Source organism: Seriola dumerili, unplaced genomic scaffold (assembly GCF_002260705.1).
Source record: "Seriola dumerili isolate Sdu_G_001 unplaced genomic scaffold, Sdu_1.0 BDQW01000068.1, whole genome shotgun sequence".
Lineage (NCBI taxonomy): Eukaryota > Metazoa > Chordata > Actinopteri > Carangiformes > Carangidae > Seriola > Seriola dumerili.
The window spans coordinates 17,971,121-17,996,735 of record NW_019174323.1 but is presented as its reverse complement, the minus strand read 5'-3'; the positions used below and the strand labels follow the sequence as shown (position 1 = coordinate 17,996,735).

Here is a 25,615-nt window from a genome sequence, read left to right as displayed (position 1 = left end):
CTGTTTTTCACACATGTATAAACTTGAAGGAATAGTTTCACATTCTGGGATTTACACTTAGAGTTAGATGAGATCATTGATACCGCGCTCAAATCTGTCCTGCTAAACACAAAGCTACAGCTAGCAGCTAGCCTGTTAGCTTACCTGGCTAACCTTGTAATAAAATCTGCTTACTAGCATCTCTAACAATGAGCTCTAACTGTCATTCACTGTCCTTGGCAACATGTTGAGCCTTTCCAAGATAAGCTAACTAGGGTTACATTGTAACATATAAGCTAGCCCTAGTTAGCTTATCCGTCACTAGCATCTCTAACACTCTAAAGCTCTCAAATCATCGTATTTAAAACATAAAAGCACAAATTATTGTCTTTGTACAAGAAGTGCTGGTAGTTGGTTTTGTTACTAGTTCACTCTTAATGCTAAACTAAGCTAACAGTCTCCTAGCTACAGCTACATATAGAGTGCTGCAGGGAGGACGTATTTTTGAAGGCTAACCCTGAAGTTAGCATCACCCTGGTTCCCTCCACAAAAAGCCAATGGGAGTTTTACACTGTCTTTGACTCTGCTTAAAGAAGTCAGGACTGGGGTATTTACTGACATATTTTATGTCTGAGAATAAAACGTGAAAACGTCTTGAGCTTGTGTTAAACACAGACCTTATTTCAGCCATCTAACCAAAGACCCAGAGACCTCACAACGAGGGAACCAGAGGTGCTACAATGCTAACTAACGTCCAGGTTTTAGACTCACTCCTGCACTCTGGCTGCTCAAACTCCTTTTATCTAACTCTTGTTATTTCCCAAATGTCACACTATTGCTGAGTGCATTGGCCAATAAATTTCTTGCATTTACAGTTGTGTCCTCTGTAAACATGAGTCTCATTTTTTGTTCTGTTTTGACCAAATATTGCTTTGTTTCTGTTACTTATGAAGTGTTGCACTTATAAAATGGTTTTCTATGGTTAGATGTCTGCTGTTAACGCCCACCCTGAATATTGATATTCTTTACTCTCTGTCTTCTGTAAGAATATCTACTGGCCTTTATTTTTAATTTTATTTTATCTGGGTTCATTTCACAACAATTTTTCCCTAATCAAAAGAAAAACACGTGACAGAAGCTTCCATGTTGCTTGGCCACTGACTTGCTTTACTATTGTAAAAACAGTATTTGCCTGCATCCCTGTATACTACAGAAAGAAAAGCAATAAACTTATCACTGCAAAATAAAGTCAGTTACCTGTTTTATTTATGTCTGATTCACAAGAAGCACACAGTTCAGGCTCTTCATCTTTTCCATGGGAACTTTATTTGTAATCCTCGATAAAGATACAATATAATATTCATTGCCCTTAATATTATCTTATAATCTAATATGAACATTCTAGTAAATTGCAATTTATACAACATGTACCCTGGAGATTCTTATTCACCAGCGGTAAGTTAGCTTCCTGGAGACACATCCCATGAGAGACGAACAGATCTGGAGACTGTTTGCACTGAAACAAACTTCTGTTGTGTTTAATGTATGTGTGTGTGTGTGTATGTGTGTGCGTGTGTGTGTGTGTGTGTGTGTGTGTGTGTGTTTTTCTCAGGGGTTTGCACAATTTTTCATCACAGAAATTAAATGGAAAGAACAGCCGACAGAACTCTCCCACAGAGAGAATCCTGTCTGGTCGACGATGCATGTCCACCATCTTGGTTGTAATGTTTCACCCTCCCGAGTAAGCCACAGTTATTCAGTCAAGTTCGCTGTTAACTGAGTGAGTGACCCTGACAACAGTGACCATTTTCCAAGATGGCTGACAACTGTAGAGGCCTATGTCATAGGACTTTAAGTAAAACATCAAGGGGAGCTCCAATGATTTTACAAATGAAGTTCAGTTTACTCATCACGATGGGCTCCAATACGCCTGTTATTTCTTTTTGTTTTGGAGCTGGTGCCCTACGAATGGCTGTTTTTTTAATCTGCCTCTTTACAACTTCATTACAGTACAACACTAACATTGCCGGAGTGTCCCTTTAGGTGTGGCAGTTCCTTTAATGTAATGAAATAAAATGCAAGAAAGCCTGTAGGGGAGGGAAATGACAAAAATAAAATAAAAATCAGCAATGACAAAGGCTAAAAATTTATTTTTTCCACATTAAAGGTTGAGTAAGTGATTCTGCAGACAGAACACACCCCTGCCTTCAGTGCTCCTTCAGAAGCTCCACCCCCAAAATCATAGACATGCATCACCATGGCAACAACACACTAGCGGAATCCACAGCGTCTTATACAACAAACAGGACACGCACACAAATAACAGAATCCAAAACACACTAGAGTAACAACTACTGAATTTGTTGTTTAGATTGTTTTTACAAAACTACAGTGCTTAGCTTATAGCTTACAGCTAAGCTAACAAGGGACGTAACGTTTCATGGCATAGCATTTTGAATTATGCATCCAACCAAATAAATGTTAGCAAAATCTGTGTTTTTACACTTTGCACATTGTACAAACATCATGATGTAGAGCAAATGAGACAGCAAACTGTGGCTACAACTGCTGCTAAGCTAACATGCAGAGATGGTGAGATAGCCAGCTCACCAGCTGCAGATACTCACTGCTACTCCCCTGCTACTGGAGCTAACATCACACCAACAACACATCCTGCCATCAGCACACGCCCTGACGTCACCGCCAGTCTCTCATCTGTAATCAACCCCATTCAAAACTCCGAATGGGACAATTACCACTATCCATTAGCATTAGCATGTGCCTCATTTACTGTCTCTCTCTCCTACAGCCCCCCCCCCCCTTCTCTTCTTCTTCCCCTTGTCCTGTGCACGAGCATGAACGCCCCCTGCTGCTGATTGGCTGCTTGTGTTACTTGGTCCAGTATTTGCTGAATTTGACAAAAAGTGTATTGGATTAGAATCACTTACTCCACCTTTAATAATAAACAATAACAGACTCGGATCATCCAGCTGATCCTGACTCTCACACTGAACTGAACACATTGAATTACTTTACATTATTAGTATTTGCTAGGTTAAAGGTCACAGCAGCTGTACTCATGGGATTTGTTGACAATAAAGGAAATATAAATAATGCCACCCTCATACTTTAAAGTCATTTATTACATTAAGTCTCTACAGAGTCCCACTGTTGGAGGTTTATCAGTCACACAGACGGTTTGGTTACCTAGCTAACTCCGACTAGACATGGCTTTCTGGGAGGGAATAACGGAGGGTGGATCTCAATAGTCTCAGGTTTTCAGCTTCCCTGTCACCTGACCCAGTACAGGTAAACTTCAGTCTATCGGGAGGACAGGTGAGGGGACGTGTTTCTAGACTATGGAGACGCATCCTGAGATAATACATGGTTTGGCGTGGAAACATTCTGTCATCAGTGCAAGCCAGAGAGACGTGCCGAATCACGAGGAACATGCTGAGTTCACGGTCACCTTCAGGGTCAAAGAGCAGTAACTAACCCCCCCCCCACTGACAGGTGTGTGGTTGGTGGACAAGTTTGTCGTTTAGCAGCATCTATCTTTTCTCTCAACAGGAAACCCTTTGAAATGTAGTTACTGCTGTTTGCCTCTGGGTGGCAGCGTGGTGGAGCTGTGATCGGTGCGGATGAGCAGTTGAACTGTACAGTGCTATGACAGGCAGCTGAGGAGCATTAAAGCTCATCCTCCTCATCACCGCCTCATCTGATCACGTCTGTGTTTGAGAAACGAGCCTCAACGGTCGAGCAGAACCTGCCAGGAACAGCAGATCACATGAACTATGTACAAACACATTTACACAGAGGGACATGACGTCCTAAAGTTTCTTTACATCAGGCAATGTAACGTTGGCTGAGCCCCGGTTTGTGTCTCTCATCTGTTATCGCATCCGAGTCGTAGAAATTTGTTGTTGATCTCTAAAACACTCAGAAGGTTGTTGAACAACATTTATCTCATGTATTAAATCTGAATTTAAAAATATTCTGTGTGTCAATTTATAAAAAGACGTTTAACCACAGAATCAAGTTTCAAGTCCATTTCTATCTCCACTCCGACATGCTAACGATAGCTGTGGTCACATCCTTGTTCAATTTGTACAACACAAACATATCACAATTATTTGGTGTATTTACGTTGTTATTTATGTTCATATAATTTTATATTTTTACATAGCGTTCGAGTAACAGCTAATTGATCCAGTTCCACGTTAGCAAAGATTTGTGAAGCTCGGATGCAAACGAATCTCACATCAAACCTTTTGTTATTTTTACCGGCAAAGAGAACTGAAGAAAACACAGAGGAATGTAGCTTCATCTTTAGCTTCAGCACCGACTTTCCACAGTGAAAATAACAAACACTTTGTAATTTATCAGTTGTAGCTGTTCAATGTTAATTCAGTCATGTATAAAACGAAACGTGTGCGTTTTCATTTCCACACCGAGTGCTCACGTTTCTGTGTAGAAATGTTCCTCAGCTCATCAGTTCAACTGTCACGCAGTCACATTAACTATAAAAAAGAAAATGTAAAATGAAGACAGCCACTTTGTTGTAGCAGAAAAACCTGTTTTAGCCACTTAAAAAAAATACCCACCAAATAAAAGTAATATCAGTTAAAGTGGTCGCTTTATTTTGAAAATCTTCACCGTTCTGACGTCAAATGGAGCTTTACTTTGGAACTGCAGTTTATGAACTGATGAACTGTGTTCCTTCCTCACTCTACAGCTGCTTGAGTCAGACAGAGCTAACCGCTTGTGCGTAGGATTATGGAAGTTCAACAGTTGAGAAAATATAGTTCCAAAATAAAGGACCATTTGACAGCAGATTAAGTGGTGAAAATTTTCAAAATAAAGTGTACACTTCAACTGACATTTGTTTGTTTTTTTCTAACTTGAACCCACGTCTGATAACCTGAACTATCACGTTAAGGACTTTGCAAAGACTTTTAAAACTGACGAATGTTGTTGAACGACTTTTCTTGGTTTTTGAATCATCTTTCATTAAATCAGCTGCTCAGTCCTCGACTCTGATGTAACGATAACATACGAGGTACAACCTGGGGCTCACAGTGGATGTGAGAAATGTCTCGTCCCGATCACGTGTCACGATGAACTCTCACAGATTGCATATAGAAAAATAAAAAGTAAAGCCACACCACCACGTCCATGAGCTCTCAGAGGAAACACTTTTGCATACTCATTTACCACGAGTGAAGGTGTGTGTGTGTGTGTGTGTGTGTGTGTGTGTGTGTGTGTGTGTGTGTGTGTGTGTGTGTGTCTGTCAGCATACATCTGTACATGTCAACAAGTCAGAGGTGAACACACATATGCAAACATACAGTCCACGATGTACAATCCAACAGGCGGCTGTTTTTGTTCTAACGTCAGGAGCGTCACGTCTTTTTTATTTGGTAGATTCTGTGTTTGAGTTCAAGTAAATATATTTATACCATATATGTAGATTCTATTCCTTTTTTACTAAGACAACGTCATGTCTTCAAGTTTTTCTGTCTGAATATGGATGATAATATGAACGAGGTGATGGAGGAGTTTGATTAACAATATTCGTCTTATTGCACCGGGCAGTTTGGACTCGGTTCCTTTGTTCTTTGGAACAAGTGAATAAACAGATGATCCTACGTAACTCTGAGGGCTAAGATGTCAAGCGTCGCATCACAAAGCTTTAGTGTCCCACCCACTGTGTGATGGGTGACCCCCCCCCCCTCTCACCTAGCCCTAACTCAGTCAGTCCACATACATAGGAGAGATGGGAGAGGCAGGGATCTGATCCAGGATGCGACACACGTAGCTGGCGACGTCCACGAATCGCTCCTCATACATCAGAATAAAGGGGTGTTTCTGAGGGACAGACACAGAAGACTTGGGTGAACTGGATGTTGGATATAAATTCTCAAATGTGTTAAACTGCTCAGCAGGAGAATAAGGTTCAGAGCGTTCAGAAAGTATTCAGACCCCTCTCATGTAAGTTTTTCTTTTTTCATTTGTGAAAAAAACAACAACCCCTGATTTTTTTGCCTTCCCAGAAAAAATACAATACAAAATGTGAAATAAACGAAGCGGTGTGAAAACTTTCTGAACGCCCTGCAGAGCTTTTTCTTCTTCACTGGCTCGGTCGGTCTCTCTCTCTGCCTTCACCTTCCCCGTCAGCCATGAAGCTTAAAACTAAAGAAGAGTCCAAGAACTCACCAGAAGCTCCTTGTACTTTGGCCTTTTTGATTCATCCTTTGTAAGGCTGCACACAGAGACAAACAAGCAGTCAGTAACACTACTGAATGAACAGTGACTAAGTGTTTCACTTCGTACACATGACTTTGTTTCACGCCTGAAACAACTGAGACTCAATCCACTAATGAAGACCGTGAGTTGTGGCTGAGAGCTGGAAAACTCTAGTAAGAGGATCCTCAGACACCTCGAGTTAAGATCTTAATTTCAAAAACATTAAATTGTTTCCAGTGATGGAGGAGGTTGTGTTGTGTATTTCAGAGGCCTGCGTGTGTGTGTGTGTGTGTGTGTGTGTGTGTGTTACCATAGGTTGACGAAGTTGATGAACTTGGGGGAGAACTGTCTCTCCTCTGAGTTGCTGAGCTGAGGAGGTTCTCCTTTCACCACCTGAGTCAGCTGATCAAAAACACTATTCCACTTAGGGTACGGGAATCTTCCTGTGGCGAGCTCGTACTGAAACACACACACACACACACAAATTTTTATTTCAACAGGTCGACTGATTCAAACTCACTCAGACACGACACAGGCGACGTGATGACATCATCCTGATGACATCACGGGTCTTACCAGGGTGATTCCCAGACTCCACACGTCGGACCGGACGTCGTAGCCCTGTCTGGAAGCGCTGGGGTCTATCCTCTCCGGCTGACAACACACAAGCACAGACTCTGAGTCTCTGAGACACTTCACTGCCCCCCCCCCAGGACAGATGTCACACATCAAAAACAAACAATATATCATCTGTGCAACCCCAAGAACAAACCAAGCTCTGATCCACCAGACCCCTCAACACAGGGGCTGCTGGTCCAGCACCAGTATAATCTAAGACCCTGATCAGACCTGATATTAATCTCTCTCTCTCTCTCTCTCTCTCTCTCTTATTTGCATATGAAGCAGGAAGTGAGATCTGATCACAGGTGGCATTTTAAATCCACTCACCTTTTAGTGCGTTGTCATGTTCCTAATTGTGGATTTGCTCCTTGTTTTTCTCACTACAGTATATTTACTGTGTTTTCACTTATTTGTTTTACTCTTTCATATTCATGTCACTGAACACTGAGTGTTTACATGTGCTCCAGAAATAGACTTGACTTGATTTGAAACTTGAATGTATCTTTGTCCCAGGTGTTGTAATTTGCGACGAGCGTTCCTGATAAATGAAAGATTAAAATCAAACTGAGCTGAGTGGGCGTGGCCTCCACCAGCGTCTCCTGCAAGTGTTCACCGCCGCTCACTCACTGCCATGTACGGCCTGCAGCCTGCATCTCTGGTCTTGGCTATGGAGTCCACCAGCTGACCGCTGATGCCGAAGTCACACAGCTTGATGTTTCCCTTTCGGTCCATAAGAATGTTGGAAGGTTTGATGTCTGAAAACACAGAAAACACATCGTCAGAAAACACACACAATCCGTCTTGATATTATTATTATTATTATAATAATAAAAAAAACAAACATTTCATGTCGTTTTAACTTTTTCAGGCTTTTTAAGTCGCATTTCAGATCATCATGAGATCAATATTAGATGTAAATATTGATCAAATTCACAAACTTACCTCTGTGAATTATTTTCAAGTTTTCTTTTAAGTGGTTCAGTGCTTTAACCGTCTGTAGAGGACAAAATAAAAACACCCTGGTCACTCTTTTAAATCATATAGAAATATAGAAATGTAAAAATCTATGAAGAGAAAGTGAATCATCTTCTCACCGCTAATGTTATTTTGCCTAATATTTCCTCTGGAATGACGTCATCTAATGCACAATATACATATTTGTAGAATTTGTCTAATGAGGTAGACATTAGTTCCATACAGATCCAACAGTCGCCCTGAAACAGAGTCACAGGTTAGTTTGTAGTAGCTCCTGCTGTACGCTAGAGGTCGCTGTGGCGTTAGATTTTATTGCTATTGACGAGGCTTGTGTGATATCCAAAACAGACAGTCCAGCCCAAATACCAAGATTTACAATATCATCAAATATTGGCCAAAGCCTGATGTGAACGTGACTTTAGGTGGTAGTGGTGTGGTGCGTTTGAGGACCGTGCGTGTTTGTCACACCTCTCTGAAGAGGGCGCCGTAGAACTGAACGATGTAGGGACAGTCGCTGCTCCTCATCACCACGTCCAGGTCCATCAGCAGCTGCTTCTGCTCCTTCTCGTCCACAGTGGAGCGAATCCTCTGAGGGAAACACCACACACAACAACAACATTCACATCTCTGACTGATTCACTGTCCACACACACACACACACACACACACTGTAAACTGGCGAAGCTGTGTGAGACAGTTACAGTGAATCCTACAACACTGCAAAACAACCAGTTCAAATTATAATGTTTGAATTTACATGATTCTATTGAATATTGGAAACAACACGCAGACACTCCTCACTAGCAGGAAGTGTGGTCACTCATCAAATTTACCCGCTGGCCCCCAGGGGGCGCTGCTGGACTCCTGGTGGTGCGCAAAGGTTTGATTCACAGACATTGTTTAGATATTTCCAGCTTTGCAGCTGCTTCTCATGAACAGACGATTTGGATGAATGAACCATGACTCTGCTTCTCCGTGTGACTCTGAGCTCTTGTGATTCTGACTTTTGAACTAAGTAGTTGTTGCTCTGGATGAGGTCACTTCAGGTCAGGTGCATCTCTCAGCGACTCACCTTGACAGCCATGATCTGGCCCGTGGGCTTGTGGACCATCTTGTTGACGGAGCCGTACGCTCCGCGCCCGATCTCCCCGAGGTCCCTCAGGTCCTCCGCCGTGAAGTCGCAGTGCTGCTCCGGGGAGATCTTCAGCTTCCCCGACGACTCCATGCTGTGTGTCCGCAGACGCTCTCTGGAGGAGGAGGAGGAGGAGGAGGAGGAGGAGGAGGAGGAAGTAGGAGGAGGAGGAGGAAGAGGAGGAAGAGGAAGAGGAAGAGGAGGAAGAGGCCACAGGAAGGGGAGAGGACAGAGTGGAGCCATGAACAGAACATGCATTATAGATTATTGTGGATATGATTAATATTTCATCAGTAAACTCTGAGCTGCTGTGAACCTGAAACATTTAGAGCTTCCATGAAATGGTTTTGAAATCTGAGCTTTTGTTAAAACATGTGTAGGAGTGAAGTCTAATAAAGAATCAACATCCTGTGACCTGCTGAAACAAAACCTGACACAAGTCGCCATGACAACCTGTCCCGAACATCCGCACTCACATGTGAGGGTTTTGGAAGGAGGGAGGCGTCGGATTGATCGGGAGCCTGGAGGTCGGCTTCACTGGAGGGTTGGCGAAATTCAGCTTCAGAGCTTTACGTTTACCTGGAGTGGGACAAAGACAGACACAGATCCAGATCCCCACAACATGCTCGCCACACTGTGGTTCAACCAGCTGGTGCAAGCAGAGGGTGCACACAGTGTGATAACAAGCTCGGCTCTTCTCTGGAACATCTGACTGCACACACTTGAGATAAGCCTTTACTGCACATGTGCAACGAGTGTTATTAAGTACGCAGATAATTTTTTTAATCCCGTCATCTCAAGATAACAAACGCTCGTTATCCCGAGATAACGAGATATTATCAGGAGAAAACTATTTTTGTCATTCTGATAATGTCTCGTTATCTCGTTATAACAAAATAAATAACTTTTCTCCTGATAATATCTTGTATTTCAAGATAATGAGCTTTGTTATTTTGAGATTACAGGATGAAAAATGATTAGCCAGTATGGCCTTTCTCAGCTTCCGTAAGTAAGGAATTTATGCCAACTTACATATGGCCCGAGGAACCAGCTGCACATTATGGTGCTGCACGGTTAAATCACACCGACAGGTCAATAGAGGCTGCTCTAACTGTTGTGGCGTCAACATGATTTAAGGATTTCTGTTGTGAGCTGTTTTCAGACCTGTGGTTTATCTCAAGCTCTTCAAGATCAGAGGAAGCACACAATGCATTTTGAACACAAGCAAAGTGCCCACATGTACAGAGGTTCCCAATACTCAGACACTGCACCAGTTCCTTTAGCTCCAAAATAAACCTTTTGGTCCAAATAACATATATACTGTATATATAACATATTATTCAAATTATTGCTGCTGCTGCAACAGAGCCAGGACGAGCTTTACTGCATGCTGCTGATATTGGGAATCCCAGTCCAAAACATTTTCAATGTGAACTTTCCCTTCAGAAATCAAAGTGACCCAACACTTAGACAGCACACGGTTCAGGTTTAAAGCGGATTCAAGTTCAAATTCAAATTAATTTGACATATCTTCAGAATATAACTGGTGGTTAGGTTTGGCTTCTACGCAAAGTGCCGTGTTTAAGTGTTGAGTTCTCTTTGCCATGCCCTCTTCAACCAGCTCCTGAGTGCAAACGGACGCCTCGACCTTTAAGCCCCGGTGCAAATGAATCTTCCTTTGGCCATAACTGAGGTTGTGACAGGTCATAGCAGTGAACAGTGGACAGACTCCCCAACTACCAGAGCACCACACAGGCTGTTTCAATAGCATACAGCGGTTTCGCTTCACCAGTTTTAATCCCAATTAAATATGAGCGTGATGAACACTAAACACAGCTCAGGAGGGAAACCACTGTAGACTACTGAGGTGTTCCCACAGACAGTAGAGGTCGGTGTGAATTCAGTGCGAGTCTATTGCTTACTTTGGGAAACTCCAGACAGGCTTATCTGAAACCCTGAAGTAAAGAAAACACATTTTACTACAGTTTCTTAGGACTCGTTTATGTGCGAGTGGGTCGTTATTAGCAAAGTGCCGTCCCATCGAGAGTCAGTGCTGGAAGTGGAACACGGGGCAGTTACTGTGAGAGAGGCGCCGTGCCGTCGGTGGGTGTGGGTCAGTGCACTGCCATGCAGCTGTATGTGTGATGATGTGGTTCTTCTGTATCCCAGCAGAATGAGGAACAGGTTTATTCAATAAAAGGTGCGTGTCAGTTGTGAGTGGTCTGTCATTGTTGACTATTGGTATGATGTTGCTGTTCCACGGGCACATGACTCTTATTAACAGAACTGTACGTAGGCTTGAGCGATATGGTCCAACTCGAATATTGTGATATGATCATAATTATAGTATTCTATAATTATATTTTCAGTTCCTCTATATGTAATAATACATATTGTATTTTTTATAATATATATAATTATTGTAGTTTATATTTCAGGTATAAGTGATTCAAGTGCTGCCAGGTACAATGGTGCAAGGTTCAATGTGCAGTAAGCAAAGCAGTGAAATGAGGGTCAGACTGTGCAAAACTATAAAATTACATTTTCTTTTTCAATATTATGAAAAATATCACATATAGTGGGATATATATCACAATATTCAATATTCTTATCCTCCTATACCTTGGTAGCAGAGAGCACAGGTGTAGTAAGTTGTGTTCCCATATCATTTAAGATCTCTAAGAAAATGTTGAAAACCTATAACAAACCTCTGACTCTCACAGAAGTCATTACTGGAAGTGGCACCTATGTTGATGCAAGGTATCATGGGGCTGGGGATAAACTGGGTAACTCCTCTAGTAGCTAATCTAACTAGCCCCGTACAACTACTGTAGTGCGCATAGCACTTGATATTGCAATAATATCGTATATCACAATATTAGGGCTGGACTGGATTGAGATTTTTGGATATCGCCCGAGTCTACTTGACGAATCAATTGAGAAGCATTACGTCCACGAGAACAGCATAGCTGTAAACAAGGAATACCATTACCACAGCAGAGGAATATGCCAGTTAGAATCATCATAGACCAGTGGAACGTGAGTAGCATCCCATTTTTATATATTATAAAGCGAACAGCAGCGGCAGACCACTAATACCGTACATATGGCAGTAAAACAAGAGTGGCACTCCCTCAGAAGGTCTCTATCAATAGCACACAAGTGACAAGCTGTCACACTAAAACAGCCAGATTGGATTTTCTGTTGCTACCAGACGGTGGTTTGCTTGGTGCAGTGTCTCTTTAAATGGGGTCTGTCTACTGTGTCTACATCAGGTCTTTGTAATATGAAGGCTAGATTAAAAACGTGCAGATAAGTGGATAAAAATGCAGGTTTTACAAAGAAGAAAAATGAAGGAAAACAACAACAAAAAAGGAAAATAAAAATAAATGAAATTTAAAAAAAAAAAAAAAAAGGTGGTGTACAGGGAACATTTGAAGGAATGTCTTTAACCTAAACAAACACAATGTAAACAGATATCCTCCAACAGCAGATTGAACCTAGTAAAATAAGTGTGAATACCTGTTTCATTCTGACATCTCCAGCAGGTGTTGGTTTCTGTAAGGTTTAGATAAAACATTTGATACTAGACATCTGCCACAGGGAAACAATAAAGCAACTGAGATCTGTTGACCACTGGATACACGACTGTACTGCTTTTAATTAAGTTACGTATGCTATCAGTAAATCAATCAATCAATGGAATTGATTATCCAGCAGCTACCATCAACACATCCATTATCGGACACGACCGTGCCTCACAGTAAAATTTAGACAACAAATCACACTAACAACAATACAAACGTTTATGTTGCAAATTGAATCTGGCTACTCGTCCGATAATGGATTCAAAGTTAAGCTAGCTTGCTAGGTAGCTAGCTTAGCTGTAAATTCACATATATAAATCACGTTAACAAACGACAGACATGTTGTTTTAGTGCAGGACAGTAGTGTTAAACACTGGAGGGTTTGTCTGACGCTATTTTATTAGGAAATCTCGTCAGAAGTAACGTTAGCAACACAGTACAACGATTAGCACCTCCGTGATGTTGTCAGACGTCTACAGCCAATACAACAACTCTTAGACATTAATGTTGACTTTAATGACTGTATCTAACTTAGACTGTATTATTTGAGGCTGTATTATTCGCGGTGCTTTAAAACAGTGGCCTGGCTTAGCAGAGAGAAACACCTTAGCGTAGGCCTTGGTGATACTTGTAGCAGCCCGGTGTGATAACATCGGTAGGCAGACTTTCATTGAATTCATCCCCACAGTGTCAGGCCTTCGTGGTTCAGGTTTTGTGTCTGATGCGGATCGCAGCGGACTCAAATAATGAGAAGACTTTACTGTGCCGCTACAGGCCTGTCGACTCAGTAGCTTATCAGGGGCTACGGCATCACTGCTAGCCTGGTATCACAGCCTGTAGCCGTGTAGTTTCAGGGAGCTACATTAAGCTAACCAAAGACCGTTAGAGTGGTAGCGGAAACTACGCGATTCAGCCGTCAAAATAAAAGCGCAGTTTGTCAGACGGCTGACTGAATAACAAATTTGCATTAACATTAAACAATAATAATTACGTTTGTGAGTAATTCAGTTTTTCCGTGTATTTTATACATTATGTCAACGGTGACACGCAGTACCATTTGATCAAAGAGAAAATTAGGAACGATCTAACATATATGACTGAGTTTCTCTGCACTTTCTAAACTACCTATTAACCTCAAAGCATCACTTTGCAATACCAGTCCAAAATCTGCGTTTAACATGTACATAAACAGAAGATTTAAAATGTGCCTTAACTTATTCACATTTATAATCATAAACAGCAAAATAGTACATTTTATGTTTATGGGCTACAATACGGATTTTACTTTGAAAGTTCTGACCGGAAAAGATTAGTGTATCGTTTCTGTCTTAACTATAGTACTGCTCCTTCTGGAAAGCTACAAGCTACCTTTTCCTACTAACTCCAGTGTCTCCAGTTGAAATGGAAAAATACGGTCTACAGGCCGTTGCCGCCAACCTTGCATGCTGCTGCTCTGTGTCTGCTGGTGGAACTGGTGCGACGTGGATCCCACGATGCTGCTGCTGCTGTTGCTGGAGCTTGTGGAGTTACTGTCAGGACTGGGAGTCGCCATTGTTGTGTTGGATTCCGGCAGCAGCGCTCAGGCTGCAATGCAGAGAGTGAAACTTCGCCCTCTCTGCCTCCAGACGGGACACTGCGCCACTTGAACGCAGCAGCTGCACCACGGCCACGTCTGTGCCGGTGCAGCCTTCAGGGGCCGTCGGAAATACAGAATGTCACTTTACATGTATTACACCTCCCTCCTTATCTCATCATATATTGTATACTCAACCATTTTTCCTCCTTATATGTGATTCAAAAAAATATTGAACACAATCGATACTTAATTTATACTGGCGCTGCCTTCAGGGGCTGTATAACTCTACATATTACACCTCCCTCTTTATCTCATCATATATTGTGTACTCATTTATATTTCTTCTTTATACTTACACTATATGATTCAACAAAATAGTGAACATAATCTATATTTAATCTATATTGTTAGTGTTATTTTATTTACATTTTACAGTGGCATTCGTAGCTCTTAAATGCAGAGATAGACAAAATACACAACTTCATTACTTGAGTCATAGTTGTTCAGTCTGATTTTTACTTGAGTTAAAGTACCGGAGTACTTGATTTTTAGAAATACTGAAGAATTAAAAGGTAAATTTTTTTAAGTCAACACGTTATATTGTTCCACATTTACAGAACCTAATGACTGAAACAAATACAACACATATGCCATATACAACTACCTGTTGCCACATGTTCATACTCAGGTAACTCCACCCACTGAGGAGGAAGAATACAATGAAGAATAGCAAATTGACTTTGAGTTACAAGTATTCTGTATCTAGTATTTTTTGTTGTGTCTCTTCAGTCTATTTATGGTATTTTTTTGCACTCAAAACTGTTTTAATGACAAATGATTCATTACTTCATTGTCATTACCTGCACTATCACAGTGTTAAGAGACATGTTTAAAAGTTAACTTTTCTTTGCTTTATTACAGGTAGAAAACTTGAATCTACCACTTTCTTGTGTAACATGAACGCAGCACGTGATGGCAGAGAGATGAATGTGACATTTAGCCAGGCAGGGAGGTGCAACTGCTGCTGGTGTAAAGATTTTTATTATTCATTGTATTGATTTACATTGTAAATAATACAGATTTGCTCTTATCACCTCAAAACTGGGCAATAAATCAATTATACTTATCAATACACTGCACTTTTCAAATTTCTCCAGTATGTCACTCAGCAAATCAGTATAAGAAAATCAAAAAGGCAGCAATTCCTCCTTAAAATATATAAATAAATATGCAACTTTTATCAATAAACCTCCAGATTAAAACAACCAGTGTATCAGATAGGTTTTTTAAAAAAAATTAAAAATCTGAACTCAGGTACAGTAAATGATTTGAGGTACTGCATTTGTTCTGCTGAGGTAAGAGGAGGTGACAGGTTGCATCTACAAACACAGCATAGTGCATGTGTATCTGTGTACCTGTCAGTCCTTTAAATGTAACTGAAACAATGTAAAGTTATAGGACTTCTGTTACTAAAGTACGACGGAGCCACACTTAGGACAAAAAAACTGACACTTTCGAGAATAAAGTCGTAATTTTCAGTATAAAATCATAATATTTCAAGAAAACAAGTCATAATATTACAAGAATAAAGTGGTAATTTTAGGTAAGTTGTTGTTTTAGAGGGAAATATCCGAAGACTGTCCTTTTACCCGTTTGATTGGTTGATGTAATATTCCTAAAAATTATGTTTTTTTCTCTTGAATATTTACATTTTAATCCTCGTAAGATTTTTCTCGTAATATTATGACTTTATTCTCGGAATTTCAGATTTCTTTTTTATCCTCCGTCATACCAAAGTGATTTCATAATAATAACTAAAATACATCCTACTCATTGAATCAGCTGATGAAAACATGGAGAGACCTGTGCTGTGCTATGGGAGACAGATGCATGTTACCCTGCCCTATCATCTGTGTCACTGTGGCATTGTGAAAACAGGAACTCTCGATTCGAGATCCTCCCGCTCCCTTTCAGCACCATTCTGTCCTCGTACACAGACACTGTGCCGAAGGCGTTGTCGTCAGGCGGAGTCTCGATCACCCCCTCTAACGTCAGGTGGTGCACCCCTGTGTCTTTGTCCCAGTAGTATCCGCCGTCGTGGTCATGTCCAGCCATGACACACACCACGCTGCTGTGGGAGCTTATGATGGCCAGGAGCTCGTCGTAGTTCCAGGCGAGGCAGATGGGTGTGGTGGAGCAGGGGTGGACAGGGAGGTGACCTGAGGGAAAGGAAAAGATTATCAGTGGTTATCAGACCACACTGCCTCTAATCTGGTGATATATCTGTACATTAAATGTATATTTTCTTCTTCTTCTCCTGTGTTTTATTTCAAGTGTTGATCCATAAGAAGATATATTTGTGGTTTTAAGAACCAAAAACCATCTCAGTGTAGTTTTACATCTCCTCTCTCAGGCTTCTCTCTGGAGCTCTAGTAACAACAGGTCTGTGAGCCAATCAGAAGAGAGGAGGCTCTGAGCCTCTCTTCTGATTGGCTGACTGTTTTCTGAGTGATCCAATAAAAATATGGCAGATTTCAGGTAAAAACACTCAGAGAAACCAAATCCTTTAAAGGTTTGGATGGTGGGTCCAGGTGGGCGGGGCTTGGTGGCTGCTTTGTTGTGACATCACAAAGTTCCAGAAGTCCTGGCGGCTGGTTTTAAGGCTCAGTTTCTGAATACAGGCTGTGTGCATTTCTCTGTGGACTGAGGCTTTGATACTTTCCTAAAATTAGATTTAAAAAAATGACAATATATCGAACTGTAACCCTGTATAATAGACTTTGTATCACAGCCTGACTATTTACTGACTCAACTTGAGAGATGCCGGGAAAAACTAATAATCTGACAGTGGCAGATTTTCACTTACTGACAATAGTGACTCTTTGCTGTTTCTCATCAGCTGACGACAGCACAGAATCCAGCCAGTCCAGCTGGTCCTTACTGAACCCTCCGTTGAACATCGTGAACCTCTGCTGAAGGCCCTCAAGCACTGAAACAACAACACAAAGAATGAAATCCATCATCTACTTACTCATTCTCTGCTCCTCACCCTGGTGTCTAAGAGATGACTGCTGAAGCTGCAGCTGGCTTCTGTTAAGAGTTTTAAGGAAAACATGTATTTTTCCATTTCTTAGAATAAAGGTCTCACATATCTTTAACTGGAATTTGAGCTGTCTCTGGGGTCTATGTTAATCTAATCTATGTTTGACAAGTCTAAGTACAGTGATCTTTAATCAAGCCCTGGCAAAGCCCCAGTTTCACAAAATTGAAATTGGTTTAAACCAGAGGCCTGTGCTATGAAAAGAATATTTTTTTGTTATCTGGCTTGACTGAACCTAACACTAGCCGGCTGGGATAAACTGTACTGCGAAGCTGGATTTGGGATTTCATTTCTATTCTAGTGTGTTTATATTTCCCCTCGTTGAATATCACTTTTCTGTCGCTATAACAAATATATTCTGGGTATACTGAACTCGACCTCTGGTCACATCAGACCAAGTGAGGCTGAAATAGTAAAAACCTTGATTTTATCTAATAAAGCAAAAGGGCATTTTATCACATTCAACATTTCATTTGAAAAAAAATCATCAACAGTTAAATAAAGTCAAAAGGAAATAGACTTTATTTATGCAGTACTATTATATATATATATTTTTTTTTTTTATTAATTTATTTTCATTCATTCATTCTTTCTTTTTCTGTCTTTCTTCAATCAAGCTGATGCCTGGTGCATTTGTGAGCTAATACACATGTATGTGGTTTAGAAGTGATTTATATTTTGTGTACTGGAATTGCACTGTAATGTGAGCATCTGTTAATAAAATAAATGTCTAAAAATGACAAAAAAGTAATAAATAAATAAATAAATGTATTTGAAATCAAATAAATATACATCTATAAAAATAAATTTTATCTTCTGAATCAGAAGCCTTCAGCTTGTTATTGGAATATATTAGAAAAATAAAATATAAAATGCGCAGTGAAGTATCTTACTAATTCAAATTATCAATATAATGTTAATATACTTTAAAATGCAGCTGGGAGTAATTATGAGGCCAGTATACCTGGAGGACAGTTGAGGTCCTCGTTGTTGTTGTGTTGTTTGATTAAACTCAAAGCGCTCCGGTACTCTTCACTGGACTCCTCTCTGCCCAGCAGGCTCACATCATAGGCGTCCAGCACTACAAACGTAAAGCCGGGGAACGGGCTGAAGTGGTAGGCGTAGATATCGGACCCGGCCCGGGCTCCGCTCCGGCTCCGGTCACCGAGCAGTGAACTGTTGAGCTTGGAGCTCAGCAGCGAGCTCCTGCTGAAGTTATAAAACTCGTGGTTGCCCCACACATGGTGGACCTCCACGGGGCTGGAGCCGAACTGCCTGAGCACGGTGTCCAGCGCTCGATCAGAGGCGTCGTGGCCCTTGTTGAAGCCGTCGATGATGTCTCCCAGCTGGAGGATGAACTCCGGTTTGACAGCCGACTCTGACCAACTTTCCTGGGCATTTCTCAGCAGCTGGAGGCTGCTCCGGTAGTACCGCCTCCTCGTCCGGGTGTAATTGAACCCGTCGTCGATGTCTGCGTACTGGATGTCAGCTATGACGCCGAAGGTAAACAGTGGCCTTTGCTGAGCACAGTCGTCCATTCTCGGTGTTGTCTTCGGAACAACTGCTGTCTGTTTCCCGTGTGTACCGCGGGACGCTCCTGAACAGGAAACACTAACCACTGACCGGTGTCCTCTCAGCCTCCACACATGCTGACATCCTGCCAGCCTGCTCGGGTTCAGTTTTCTCTGTCGTCCGCCAGAATGACTGCACAGAATCCAAAGCAGACGGCGCTGCGCTCGACAAGTGACGTATGGTAAAAAAAAAACCCACGAGTTCCGGCTTTATCCTTCAAAATAATGCTGTTAGAAAAATACTCATAATAAATACCATGGATATTGAGAAGTAGTGGATATTGTGAAACAACATGGCGGCCAACTTATTCCAACGAGCGTCTTTTTTCCGCCCGGTACGCTCCTTCATTGTGTGAACCACGGCTTTCACCTGTGTCCTGACAGTGGGAGGATTTTACCTGCACGTCCAGAAATGAATGTCAAAAATACCTCAAGTGGGAAAGTTGAGATGAGAGAACAGATGTTTCATGTTGTATGTCAAATATTTACTGATATTAAAAATATATACATACGTGTTGTTTATTAATATGGGATCTGTACAGTCTTACTAGCATATTTTGATTTCATTAACTCCCATACATACAATTAAGGTCTACAATATTGCCATGTACATTGACATAATAATAAAAATGTCTATAGTATATAAAGTGTATAGAATTTAGTAATTTATTTCAATGCACGTGGGTTAGGATTATAGCTACAAGCTATGAACTCGATAGAGAATGAATAACGCACAATATTTACTAAATAAGTGAAAGAAAGGTTACAAGGTTAATTTATTTATCATTTGATACAGGGTTGTATGACAAGATGAGACTCCACCATGAAAAATTGTTTCATTTTTATGACATCGCAGCTCTCCCACTGAAAGAAGAAGACATCATTACATGAGTACTGACTAGTACACAGTCCACCATTCTTAATGATGGTAAATGGACTACACTTATGAAGCTCTTTTATAGTTTTAACGACTAGACACTCACACTCCCTCATATTTGGGGCAATTTGGAGTTCAGTCTTTTGTGGACATGTGGACTGGAGGAGCCAGGGATCAAACCACCGACCTTCTGATTAGTGGATGACTCACTCTACCTCCTGAGCCACAGCCAGAGGTAGAGTGGCTAATAATAGTAATAACTTTATTTATATAGCACCTTTCAAAAACAAAGTTATAATGTGCTTTACAATAACAACAGATATTACAAGTAAATAAGAAGAACTTTTAACCAGATTTTTTTCCAGCAAACAGAACGAATAGTGAGCGGACCATGAGGAGATATTTACTGAATCTGACTAAAATCTATTGGATTACAAACACTCACTCTAGCTTTAAATGTCACTGAAGAACAATAATGTTATTCTACACAGAGCCACAGGGGGGCAGCGTCTGCTTTATGCTGCACTCTATGAAAAGCAGTGTTTAAATCCAGGATAATTTCAACAGGGAATGAACAGTTTCCATTTGTTACAATTTGACACAGGTTTGTGTTACATATTTACTTATGTATGTTATTTTCATTTTCAAACAAAGGCTGAAACATGCAGGGTGGTGGATTGATCTCACAGGTCACTTCTGTCCACCCTCTTCTGCTGAAGCTGTTTCCTTTTCACCAGCTGGGAAAAAAGATACAGACACACACACACACACACTTACTTTGATCACTTGTCGTTTGAAGCATTTGAAGTATATGATGTGTGTACGACGTGTCTTGAGTCAGTGGGATTCTGCTGGTAAATTTGGACTCAGTATTTCTAAACCCATGGCCACAGCCTTGCCTTGTAGATAAAGTTCACCTGAAGCCTCTTTGGCTGGAGTCCACGGCGTCAGGCCAGTGATGCACTTGGGAATCCACTTGAGGACTGTGGTGGAGGCCAACGCACCCCATTCACCATCAGCTTGGTCCTGTCAAGAGTTGAAATAGAAAAATTGTTTTTTTTCTGTCTTTTTATGTACCGAGAGGAATTGCTCCATAATATATCACTGTGACACATTTTCGTTTGTAATACAACTGGAATGCACAAACATTTCTCTCTTAATATTTTCACCCTCAGAACATCACAGGTCTTGCAGTTTGCAGCACGTTATGTTTGTGCAGTCTTCAGAGCAGCTACATTGACTTCAGCTGAACAAAGACAAGCATGAAAACATCTGCAAACTCCAGAGTCAAAGATGAAACACCATGCAGCTTGCATCTCAAACACACTATTAAGTTATTTACATGCATCCTGAAGTTTCACCCAAGATGACTCATCAAATCATGCATTTAAAGTTAAACATGCTCTTAGAACTGGCATGAGTGCATCCTGAAAAACATTCATATGTCCAGTACCAACAACAGTTATTCCTTCTTATGCTTGAAAAGACATCCTCATATTTGAAAATACTGCAAAGTCATCATGCAAGACACTGAGTGATCTATGCTACTGACAACAGCATCAGCAGTGGTTTACAGAGGCAGCACCTCCTCTGCTCCTCCTGAGGCCCCTAAGGTGAGGTAGCCCTCGTTGGAGCCCGGGTAGGACGACTTCTGTGCTTTTATGTTTTTACCGTTCTCCTCAGTGTCCGCTGGCTGGAGGTTTGGTCAAGAGAGTTGCCATGGTTATGTTGTGTCTTAGTGGGTTGTGTCTACAGTTCCTGGTTCAGTGTTTACAGTGTAGTAGAAGTAATTAAGAATGTAATGGGGCAATGAAATCAGCTGACACACTGAACTGAAACAATGGGAGTGTGTTGATGTTGATTCACCTGCTCATTTTGCTGGTATTCACCATGTTGCTCACACCCGATGTCAAACACATACTTCCCCGGGCCGTAGGGCTGCAACATAAAAACAGGGTGGCAGAGACAGCTCTAACATAGACTGAACAAGACGCCTGTTTGATAATGAAACATTACCACGGTCAAAGTTACAAAAGTGACAGGTTACCGTCAAAAAGGTTGGTGAACATAGTATTTAAGACCCAGATATTTCCCTCAGGAGTTGGCTGAGACCACAAAAGAGCTAAAATGTGACAAACTAAATGACTGTTTATGTTGCTCTAAATACACAACTGTTGCTATAACATTTGCCACATGATCTTTACAATGTGATAATGTGTCAGTGTTGTGTTGTGCTGCCTCCAACTGGCCAAAATAATTATTTACTTCTGCTTTAAAGCTGTATTATTTTTTGTTTGTTCTTTTTTGTCACAAAAAATCACAAATGTTTGAACTATTATGGCTTTGTAAGGTTGATACAGCTTACATGTTAGTTAACATTCAGCACCAACATTAGCAGTCGTCTGGAGACACCTGATGATTATAAGTCCGATATTCACTTCAATGTTTGGTCTCCACTGACTGAGAATAATATCTCACTCTTTAGCTGCTAAATGCTTCGCTACGTTTACCAGGCAGTTGCTAATTTTGTCTGTGTCTGGTGGTGTAGGGCAGGTAGTGCACAGTGAGTTTACCAGAAATGATCAGAACTAAAACAGCAAAATGCAGGCTGTCCCTTCACATGACAGTCATCTATAGAGCAGTGTTGATCATTGCAACTTTAACATGCTTTTAGTAAATGGGGTCCACGGTTCAACAAAAATATTCTTAATATTTCTAATAACTGTGAAATAATTCATAAAAATAGAACTTACATTGTTGTTGGTGAAGTTACCCTGGTATCTGTGGTTGGAGTGGATGTACTCTCCGGCTGACTCCATGTTGCCATTCACCCACGAGCCCTTGTACTTTGAGCCAGTGTCATGGTAGTGGTAGATTCCCTGACCGTGTCTGGCAATCAGACAACACCAACGACTTCAGTAGTTTGAAAAGTTACATTTTCTGTATGTAGTTATTACTGTATTAGTATTGTGCTAGGGCTGAACGATATGCAATGAATTCATATTGTGACCTCTGTAGCTCCTCAACGCTTCATTATTGTCTGTTGTGACACATTTTACTTTTATCATATAAGTGCAGCTCCTGCGATTTGGATATTGAACTTGGCCATATTGTGATTTCGATCAATTGCTCAGCCCTATATTGTGTATGTAAAAAAATGTCTACACATCTATGTTCAAACTGGACTAAATCTGGTAAAAGATTGACGTTTTTGAGATAACTAGGCCATATGTGACTGTTAATTCAACAACATTTTAGTGACTTTATTACAACATGTAATTCGATCCTTATTTATACTGAAATTAGTCATTAAATACTGTTAAAAAAAATGTCATTATTATTTCCAGACAGGAATCACGTTGTCATGTATTTGTCTGTACTGTTGATACAGATAAAGGATATTGAGCAGGATTTTAACTGAGAAGTCACAGGAGAAAGTGGTGTTAATACAGGACTTGATCTGGACTCAGAAGTGGAAATGAAAACTATAAATATCTCAGTGACATGCACTTGTTATATTTAAAGTGTAGACAGACCTCATGTGATGCAGCCACTCTCCATCATACGTGTCTCCATTGGGGTAAGTGTAGACACCGTGACCGTGTCTTAGGTCCTCGACCCACAACCCTGACGGAGGCAACAATAAGAGCCTGGTTTCTAAAGCTCTGTGTCAAAACGTTTGAGAAGCATTGATAAACACCCTGTACACACACATTAATGAAATGCATCTCAACTCATGCAAAGTGTCTTTGATATACCTTCATATTTGGAGCCATCTGGATAGTAGAAGGTGCCTTGTCCATGTTTCATGTTCTGGTAATAGTCTCCCACATATCTTGCCCCATTCTTGAACCGATATGTCCCCTATTAGACAGTCAAAGACAATTATACATTAGTTAAAGAAACAATTATTTTCCAGGTAACATGTTCATAACCTCAATGGCAATAATAAGAATATTAATTTCTTCTTAGGCTGAATATTGGGAAAATGGATCTGAGAGTAAAATAGTGGATGTATGCAGACTACACTGACGTCCAAAACAGTAATTCCCCTTTACCACCTATGAAGGCCAATAAGTCTCATCTGTTTCTTAATCATACAGGTACCTCACACGGCTTGGGGGTAGTAACCTGCTGTTTATTTACTCAATAAGCTCCATGATTAGTATTTCTGTGTTTGAAGGTTTCCTTGTCTTCACTCGGTTTTCTGTGTGTCTCAGTGTTCACTCAGTCCCGTTTGAACCCAGACTAGACTCGAATCGAATCGAACTGGAGAAGGCACCTGTTGTATCTTACCTGTCCGTGTCTCTTGCTGTTCTCATACTGTCCCTGATAAGTGTCTCCATTGGGCAGGACGGCTTTACCGACTCCATGCCTCTCTCCCGCTTCATTTCTGTCCCCTTCATATTCCTGTGCCGGTCAAAGAAAAAAACACACACACACACGAACGTTTATCTGTTAATGGTTAGCTAGTGCAAACATTAGCTTCAGCCAGCTAACGTTACAACAACAGACCGTAAAGAGTATCTAAGCTAACTTGCTAATTATATCCTCTCACCCCGAGTTTACTGTGTTCGTCGTCAAACTCTTCAGATCCGACATCCGACATTGTTCTGTGTCAAAACTGAGTCTGAACAAATTAATGTTATAGTTTAAAACGAAGTGGTGAAAGCTGGAAAGATACTTAGTCAAACAACTATGCGCTCTTTACGGTGGTTTACGGTTACCATGGCGACAGCACAAGAACCGGAAGCTTGTGCTTCACCAGTTGGCCCAATCCAAATATACCAACTTTTCGGATACAGGCTCGGTATCTGTACATCTGTGAGGAGAGAGTGGCTGTTGTCCAACATTGTAATGCAAGCAGAAGCCTGTTGGAAGTAGTAATACAAGCTTGAATTCTTTATGCAACTCACCCGCTTAAATTTAAAAGTTGTGTTTAATTGAGGGCGGGGTCGCTTTGGGTGACCGCCGGGTGTCGTCACACTCCGCTAAACTGTCTGCTCAGGCCTAACCTAAGCTAATTCCAGTCACAGAACTTGAGTTATAGTTTAAAACGAAGGACAAATGAAGATAACTGCCAATTGATTATAGCCAACATGTAGAAAATACCAATTACGCAAATAACTGAATGATTACAATAAACTCAATGGTAAAGAAATGACACCAGGTATCTCTTTACAGGTTGGATGGGTATGAAATGTGTTTTATTTACAATCAGTCTTCATCAGTATGGGATGTCAGAACCCTGCTTTCATTCCCTCGGTCTGCAACACGACTGTTTACTGTCACCCTGGCAACAGGTTCCGGTTTAGTAGTTAACGTTAGCTTAGCCTGCATATTAACAACAACAAAAACAACAACAACAAAAAACCCCCAGGTTTCACCATTAGCAAATATATATTTCATAACATATTTCATGTTTTTATAGAGATTAATTTATTTTCATACTTTATATAGTGAAGAATTTTGTCTTTTGGTTTATAGCATATACATATTTATATTACCTTCTTTTACTTTGATACAGAGCATTTTATTTGCATATAAATCTGGTTAAATTAACTAATTAAACATGATCAACTCTGACACAAAACTTTATTGAAAAAACAACAGTGCAACATGTATAATAAAAGGCATTTAATACATTAAAGTGAGCTGAGGATGTTTTCATATACCATATATTAAACATCAGTAAATAATGTTCCCGAGACTTCACACAGAGAAGATGGACTGATGTGGACTGTGTCATGCTACAGTTGAGCAGCAGTTGATCCTGTACTGTGAGATTATCACTATGGATGTAGTGATATACATGGTGATAATGCCAACTGTAAATAACATGGAAACCTTCACCACCACGACCCAGTGAGGAGATATGTGTGTGTGTGTGTGTGTGTGTGTGTGTGTGTGTGTGTGTGTGTTCAAAACAGTAGAAGAAAACTCTTCAGTCA

The 25,615-nt window shown here is 40.8% G+C and overlaps 3 protein-coding genes across 3 annotated transcripts; all 3 read right to left on the bottom strand.

The window, feature by feature from the left end:
- Nucleotides 1–5,672: 5,672 nt before the first annotated feature.
- LOC111219937 (dual specificity mitogen-activated protein kinase kinase 4-like) lies at nucleotides 5,673–14,092 on the bottom strand. Its single transcript, XM_022742798.1, has 12 exons — nucleotides 13,978–14,092; nucleotides 12,476–12,511; nucleotides 9,430–9,532; nucleotides 8,894–9,068; nucleotides 8,290–8,409; nucleotides 7,941–8,060; nucleotides 7,789–7,840; nucleotides 7,474–7,601; nucleotides 6,802–6,879; nucleotides 6,536–6,684; nucleotides 6,196–6,241; nucleotides 5,673–5,847 (listed from the first exon to the last, which is right to left on the bottom strand). The coding sequence occupies exons 1-12, from the start codon at nucleotides 14,090–14,092 to the stop codon at nucleotides 5,734–5,736; spliced, it is 1,236 nt and encodes a 411-aa protein (XP_022598519.1). The 3' UTR covers nucleotides 5,673–5,733.
- Nucleotides 14,093–15,145: 1,053 nt separating this feature from the next.
- adprm (ADP-ribose/CDP-alcohol diphosphatase, manganese dependent) lies at nucleotides 15,146–18,950 on the bottom strand. The gene is made up of 3 exons (XM_022742248.1): nucleotides 18,181–18,950; nucleotides 16,983–17,105; nucleotides 15,146–16,335 (listed from the first exon to the last, which is right to left on the bottom strand). The coding sequence occupies exons 1-3, from the start codon at nucleotides 18,752–18,754 to the stop codon at nucleotides 16,010–16,012; spliced, it is 1,023 nt and encodes a 340-aa protein (XP_022597969.1). The 5' UTR covers nucleotides 18,755–18,950; the 3' UTR covers nucleotides 15,146–16,009.
- A 375-nt stretch (nucleotides 18,951–19,325) lies between these two features.
- Nucleotides 19,326–24,369, bottom strand: rsph1 (radial spoke head 1 homolog). The gene is made up of 8 exons (XM_022742249.1): nucleotides 24,223–24,369; nucleotides 23,961–24,074; nucleotides 23,423–23,528; nucleotides 23,201–23,291; nucleotides 22,418–22,553; nucleotides 21,531–21,602; nucleotides 20,582–20,690; nucleotides 19,326–20,401 (listed from the first exon to the last, which is right to left on the bottom strand). The coding sequence occupies exons 1-8, from the start codon at nucleotides 24,271–24,273 to the stop codon at nucleotides 20,355–20,357; spliced, it is 726 nt and encodes a 241-aa protein (XP_022597970.1). The 5' UTR covers nucleotides 24,274–24,369; the 3' UTR covers nucleotides 19,326–20,354.
- Nucleotides 24,370–25,615: the final 1,246 nt, after the last annotated feature.

What these genes read in the sequence shown, in the direction of transcription:
- LOC111219937 (XM_022742798.1), bottom strand. Translation starts at nt 14,092, where the DNA reads ATGGCGACTCCCAGTCCTGACAGTAACTCCACAAGCTCCAGCAACAGC. An exon ending in GCCAGATCATGGCTGTCAAG is followed by an intron (nt 8,410 to 8,893) that starts GTGAGTCGCTGA and finishes TGTTTCCCTCAG; the next exon opens with AGGATTCGCTCCACTGTGGA. An exon ending in GCTGCAGGCCGTACATGGCA is followed by an intron (nt 6,880 to 7,473) that starts GTGAGTGAGCGG and finishes GTGTGTTGTCAG; the next exon opens with CCGGAGAGGATAGACCCCAG.
- adprm (XM_022742248.1), bottom strand. Translation starts at nt 18,754, where the DNA reads ATGGACGACTGTGCTCAGCAAAGGCCACTGTTTACCTTCGGCGTCATA. An exon ending in GGACCTCAACTGTCCTCCAG is followed by an intron (nt 17,106 to 18,180) that starts GTATACTGGCCT and finishes TTGTTGTTTCAG; the next exon opens with TGCTTGAGGGCCTTCAGCAG. An exon ending in GCAAAGAGTCACTATTGTCA is followed by an intron (nt 16,336 to 16,982) that starts GTAAGTGAAAAT and finishes CCTTTCCCTCAG; the next exon opens with GTCACCTCCCTGTCCACCCC.
- rsph1 (XM_022742249.1), bottom strand. Translation starts at nt 24,273, where the DNA reads ATGTCGGATGTCGGATCTGAAGAGTTTGACGACGAACACAGTAAACTC. An exon ending in GAGTGGCTGCATCACATGAG is followed by an intron (nt 22,554 to 23,200) that starts GTCTGTCTACAC and finishes TCTGATTGCCAG; the next exon opens with ACACGGTCAGGGAATCTACC. An exon ending in GTAACTTCACCAACAACAAT is followed by an intron (nt 21,603 to 22,417) that starts GTAAGTTCTATT and finishes TTTATGTTGCAG; the next exon opens with CCCTACGGCCCGGGGAAGTA.